Below are 6,049 nucleotides of genomic sequence, written 5' to 3'. Positions count from 1 at the left end.
AAGTATTATTGCTATTGAGTATGCTTTTGCATTATGTTTGAGATGAAGTATTATTGAAATTCTATCTAATATGATACACATATGGTTGTTGAAAGGGCATTTGGATTGTTGAAGGTTTTGTAGCTTGAGGTTGAGGCCACAAGGATAGAAAGATCCACCTTACATGAGGTGTATGTAGTTCTACCAGTGTCAAAGGTGGACATAGTCAATTGAGCACATATTGAAGCACATAAAAATGGAGGTCAACAATATGGTTAGATGTGTTGAATGAATGGACAATTTTTATCAAGCAATGTAAAATGAGCATTGACAAATAAACATTTAAATGGTTTTTGGTTTCAATGAAGACGAACACCTTGTTGAAGATGGCTTGATATAAAGATGCACAATATGTTTGATTACAATTTTGCTCCAAGTCTTGTCAAATAATTTTGACATTCACTACAAATAAATATTTAATCATGGTCTTTTGGCCATGGTTACTTTCATTCTTGAGCTAGATTATGCCATTTGATTGCTTAGATTATGTAAGCAATGTTCTATATTGTCATATGCATTCATTTAGGGTCGATGTGTTGGAGTTTGAGTTATCTATAGCATTGGAGACTTAGGAGTTATTTGCTCTAAATTGGAGGCTGAGGTATTAGTTTTGTGCTAAAGACTTAATTATCAAACCTTAAAACTCAAATTTGTAGAAGTGAAATGCTAATTTTTGTTATGTTATTGTGATAGAGTCTAAATAATGTTTGTCATAATAAAATCCAATTTTTTATCCTTGTCATGGTACCTCACCTTACTACAAATACAAGTCTTGAAATTCCTCCTTGTTATGGTAGTTTTATCCCAGTGAAATCTAGATTTGAAATGATTAGGTATCTATGTGATAGCCATGTTTTCAAGTTGATCAAAAGAGATAAAAGTAAATATTATGTTATGTAGATGTTTAGTAGTATTGTGTTAGTATCCGGTGGTTTAGCTCTTAGGAAATGATGGCCTCTTGTGCATGTAGGTGCATGCATTGTGTCTTTGGCAGGGAAGGCATGTTGATGATTTGATATAATAAAAGAACCTTATGTTTACTAAAGATAAATGATTCAAATGTTGTCCATCCATTGGAGTTAATCGCATGATGCCTCTTCGAAGGTTGGTTGAAGGCTACCTTATAAATATAATAATATTTGACAAGCCTCAGTGAAGCAAGATTTAAACGAATAGAGGGCATAAAGTGCATTCCTTGGCCACTTCTCTATAAAGCCAAGGTGATGATATTCATATTGTACCACTTTTCCCTACAAGACTAGGAATACATCATTTCACGGATTAGCTAATAAACGCGTTGGGCAAGGTTCATGTCTAGTGCCAACCTTTATTGTGAATATGTTGCACAAACCAATCACATACAAGCTTTGAATGACTTGAAGATAGTTTGCCAATATCTCATGACTTACTTAAGGGGTTGAGTTGTTTGATGTATGCATACATAAGTTATCACTATATTGATAGTTAATATAGAATTGATGATGATATGGTTGTTAAGTTTAAGTGAAGCCACCATGTTTAGATCTCTTTGGGATTAGCTTGTTTGCATGCAAGCATACTTAGTTACTATTCCTATTGGCCTCTAAGGTAGACATGCCAAGCTTGGGATGGGACAAGTAGTTCATAGGTTTCTATCTTGGTAGGAGCAACACATAATTTCTTGTCATTTGGATAGACACGAGTGCATCAAGTTGTGACCCTAAATAAAGCTCTATAGGAGGCTTCAATTAGTAGGTTGAAGCTAGCATATTTTTCGTTTTTGGTAGGAAGATTAGTAACTTACATTGGCTAAGCACAAAGTAGGGCCAATCATGCTTCATAAAGATATGGATCCTTGGTAGTAGAGGCTCTAATAATATTTCATGATTCATCTTGAACTACACTACCTACCTTCAACTCAATTGGGGAGTGCAGCAATAATCTCTACTAGAGTAAATGGTTCCACAACTTAACAAAGTAGCGACAATCCTTTATTTTGGAGTTGAGAAAGATCTATGATGTTATTGTAGAATTTTCTCATTATTGTTCCAGATCCACTTATTAGTTGCGGAACATGCACATATGTTGAGCACTTTGAGTGCATGTTTCCCTCGTTTACAAGGAAGTCTCATTAACATTAACAAATCGTTGGAGATGTAAGTCAGTTGGTCTTGGTAGAAGATGTCTTAAGTGTTCCTAGTAGAATGTCCTTGGTAGAAGTTGTCTTCAATTGCATCTTGTTGTCTTTAGTGTTCCTAGTAGAATGTTCTTGGCAAAAGATGTCTTTAGTGTTTGAAGGAGAATGTTCTTGGTAGAAGTTGTCTTCAATTGCATCCTGTAAACATTGTGTTTAACATCAATGTGTTAAGCATTTGTTATCCACAGAGGGTGCTAAACATCATGCATAAAGGGTGTGTATCCATTTGATTGTTGCGATTAGGTAAATGCAACCCAGATGCTGCTGGAAATGTCCTACAGATCAATGGCACGATTGCACCTCATGATGCAAATGAACCTAGACATGTGGTTTGGGGAAGATGGAAAGGTGGAGCCACATCAAAGCTTGTGAACCCATGGTGTAAATCGGCAAGGAATAAGAACTGCGATGCACGACATAAGTTAACACTGCCATCGACGTTACAATACTTGTCCGACGAAGGAGAACCTGGACCTGTACTGCGACCGCTAATATGGCTTCTACCAGCGCTAGCTCGTCTTCACCAGCACCGCCTTCTTCTTCTTCCTCGTCATCGTCCTGTCGGAAGAAGAAGTCAGAAGGTGCCTCCTTCATCCAAGACGTGAGGGACCACTTCGACGAGTTCGTGCATGCTTCCATGGATGAGCACAAGGCTTGTTTCAAGAATACGCTTGAGAAGGTGCGCTGAATTCTGAGAGAGAGAGAGAGAGAGAGAGAGAGAGAGAGAGAGAGAGAGAGAGAGAGAGAGCGCTAGCTTTGGATTGCAACATTTGCGACCTGTAAGAGGACATTCCCGGAGACGTGTGTGTGTTACGCTAGGGTTAGATGTTGAAACGACCTTCCATTCCTGTCCGATCACTCTCGATTCCCTTCCATCGGAGCTTCATCGACTCTTGTAGTCAATTTTTATGATCGCTTCTTTTGTCATTTGTCATTACCAATTTCTGCATCGAACCTTCATTAATTCTTAAAATTAGCGTTTATGATTGCTTTTTTATAATTTCTCAGTAACCTATACTACCAATTATTGCAGATGTTTGGAGCTGCTAAGAAGGTGACAGGGGTTTCAACACCTCCTCCCACTCCTGATGATACCCCCGTGGAGAGCGTGCTGCCTCTGAGCTCTACTACCTCGCAATAGTAGCATGGTGGCCAAAGCATGTTCCTCTAATTTTGCTAGTGCTAGTTAGCCTAGAGTCATTATACCTTAAATCACCGTGCTGTTACTTTCACAAATCTAATTCCAATGATAAGCATGAGAAATAATTTAGGATTCTAGATCTAGATGTAATTCCCCTTGGACTTGCTATTCAGTGACTTGTTTAAGCATGCGGTTTCTTTAGCCATGTGAAGCTTGGTGCTAAGGCATTCACTTGTAAATCCAAATAGTACTCATAAAGCATTCACTTGCAAATTCAGAATGGTCTATGCGAGTTATCTACATAAAGTGCTCCATGGAGTGGAGAGTATGCTCTAGAAGAAGTGACTTGATTTTTTCTAGATAGCTAAGTGAAGGTGAACATTCCGAAAAAGTGAAGTGTACTAGGCCTTTTGTTTACAAAGAGTTAAGTTGTGGCTAGATGACCTTGGGTCTAAATTTGACTAGTGTTTGATCAATGATTTTGTATTCATTACCTTGTAACTTTAACTTTTGCAAATACCTCCATGATTGTCATGGCTATCTCCAACAAGTTACTCCTAGTAGAGCTACGTACATCCTTTGAACATATATCAACAATTTCTATACTCCCACTAGGTACACCCTCCAAATAGAAGCCAATAATTTTCATACTTGTAAATGAAACAAAGTCCATCTTTGAGTTTTGTCAAATATCATAGTCCTATGTGAGCTTTCTAACTAATCACCTATGAATATCAACTTAATTGTATTGACAATTTAGTAATGATAAGTAAATGCGCAAGGGGTACTAGGCTTCAGGACTAATATTTCTTTACCTCTAGGTGTAGGGGCATTCTAGCATTGCAATTTGATTTCTTTTTTCTATTACTAAATTTCCATTTTGAAGGTAAAGTGCTTTCAAGTTAAAAGGTTCATTGCCCTTTGGTTATTTTAAGGCCGGTTTCATTAGGTAACCAGACATTCAATATTTGAATTTACTTCTTTATTATATGCTTTCATATTTTTCAATTGTAATTTTCTTTTTTCTTTACTGTCTGGGTCTATATCCTCAACGTTGTTATGTCCTTGGATATCTTGATGGGCACTAGTAGCATTGGTTATAGTGGTCATGAAGTGATTTAATTGGAATGCACTAGGGCCACTTTGGGGTTAGGGCATTTGAGTCCTATTTATAGGACTCAAGGCCTTATTGTGCAATTCATTATAGGATCATCACTCTTGGACTCTTGGCATGTTGGCGATTGGGATGGTGTGGGCTGGTGTTATGGGATGCCAACCCTTGGAATGTGGTTGTGACTCGGAGTGTTGCTAGCTCCCAGGCTTGGGGGTGAACTCATTCGAGTCTATGGTTGGGAGGTGAGTTTGATGTCTAGCCCCTTTCATTTGTGGATATGGTTTGTGTCGTTTCTCGTGTACAAGTTGAATCTTTGGGGGATGTGTCATTGGTATTGGAGTGTCAGCTTGCTATTGGACATGAGATTCGATGATGTGTATAAACGCACTTATACCCATAGAAACATGATGGTTTTGTTAGAAGTGGTTGTATCGTAGGCTCACGGTGTCCACGACCTTATTTATGGGCATTTTTAAAATTTTGTATTTGGTAATTGACCAGTCTATTTTGTGGTAGGACAACTCCTTTATTTTTACCTATAAAAGGAGGGAGTGTGGCCACAATCCATTGTCAATCCATTCATGTACTGATGTGGAGAGAGGGAGCTTGTGGAGTGTGTGAGCCGACGCTCAATAATTGTATTCTTATCATAGTGGATTCCTATTCCTGGTTACATCTTGTGCATTGTCTCTTTCATTGATTTTGTGTCTTTTATTATTCCATTGCGTGTTTTGCTCTTCTAACATGGTATTGGATGTTTAGGCTTGATGGAAGGAGTGATGCTCATGTCTATGTTGTTGATGCAAATTTGAGATAAGTACTAGGCTTGCTTTTGGCTGTCTAAGTTGACCTTGGGCTTGTGTTTTTGCCTTCTGTGGTAACGTGTTGATCCAATGGTTGGCTATAAAAAGGAATTGATGGTTGGAATGTTTGTGTCGCCTTATGTTTGCAGTTTACTATTTTGATTTGGTATTGATTGTGGAACCGGTCTATGACTCACATAAAGCGATAGTTTCTTCATTTAATACCTGGTCTTTTCACACATACACACACAAACAGAGATCTCACTCCCTCGCTCAACACTAGATTGGCCCTGGCGTCCCTCTCAGTATTTCTTTATTAATTAAAAGATGGAAAGTTACAAAAATGAAATGTTCCAAAATACATAACCTGTGAATAGTTGGTTTTTATCTTTTTTGAGTAAATTCCAGCTGCGCAAGGACAGTACGGCATGACCAGATCAATATCCCTTTTAGGAAAGCATTTTTTGTGACCAAAACTTAATGATTCATATGCAGAATTGCAATCTGCAAATCTCTGAATTGACTGTTCTTATTGTTCAACATGTCCAGAATAACATCCCTTTTAGGAAAGCATTTTTTGTGACCAAAACTCAATGATTCATGTGCAGAATTGCAGTCTGCAGATCTCTGAATTCACTGTTCTTACTGTCCAGCATGTCCAGAACAACATCCCTTTTAGAAAAGCATTTTCCGTGACCAAAACTCAATGATTCATGTGCAGAATTGCAATCTGCAGATCTCTGAATTCACTTTCATGTGCAGAATTGTAGTCAGCA

At 38.0% G+C, this 6,049-nt stretch overlaps 1 protein-coding gene across 1 annotated transcript; it reads left to right on the top strand.

Moving 5' to 3' along the window:
- The first annotated feature begins 2,470 nt into the window (after nt 1-2,470).
- On the top strand, nt 2,471-3,945 carry LOC148035523 (uncharacterized). The gene is made up of 2 exons (XM_087678971.1): nt 2,471-2,894; nt 3,249-3,945. The coding sequence occupies exons 1-2, from the start codon at nt 2,709-2,711 to the stop codon at nt 3,354-3,356; spliced, it is 294 nt and encodes a 97-aa protein (XP_087535097.1). The 5' UTR covers nt 2,471-2,708; the 3' UTR covers nt 3,357-3,945.
- Nucleotides 3,946-6,049: the final 2,104 nt, after the last annotated feature.

This window comes from Lygodium microphyllum, chromosome 5 (assembly GCF_053477565.2).
Source record: "Lygodium microphyllum isolate KBCC chromosome 5, Lygodium_microphyllum_v1.1.10, whole genome shotgun sequence".
In the NCBI taxonomy this organism is placed as follows: Eukaryota; Viridiplantae; Streptophyta; class Polypodiopsida; order Schizaeales; family Lygodiaceae; genus Lygodium; species Lygodium microphyllum.
This window is presented reverse-complemented; position numbering and strand designations above follow the sequence as displayed.

What these genes read in the sequence shown, in the direction of transcription:
- LOC148035523 (XM_087678971.1), top strand. Translation starts at nt 2,709, where the DNA reads ATGGCTTCTACCAGCGCTAGCTCGTCTTCACCAGCACCGCCTTCTTCT. An exon ending in TCAAGAATACGCTTGAGAAG is followed by an intron (nt 2,895 to 3,248) that starts GTGCGCTGAATT and finishes CAATTATTGCAG; the next exon opens with ATGTTTGGAGCTGCTAAGAA.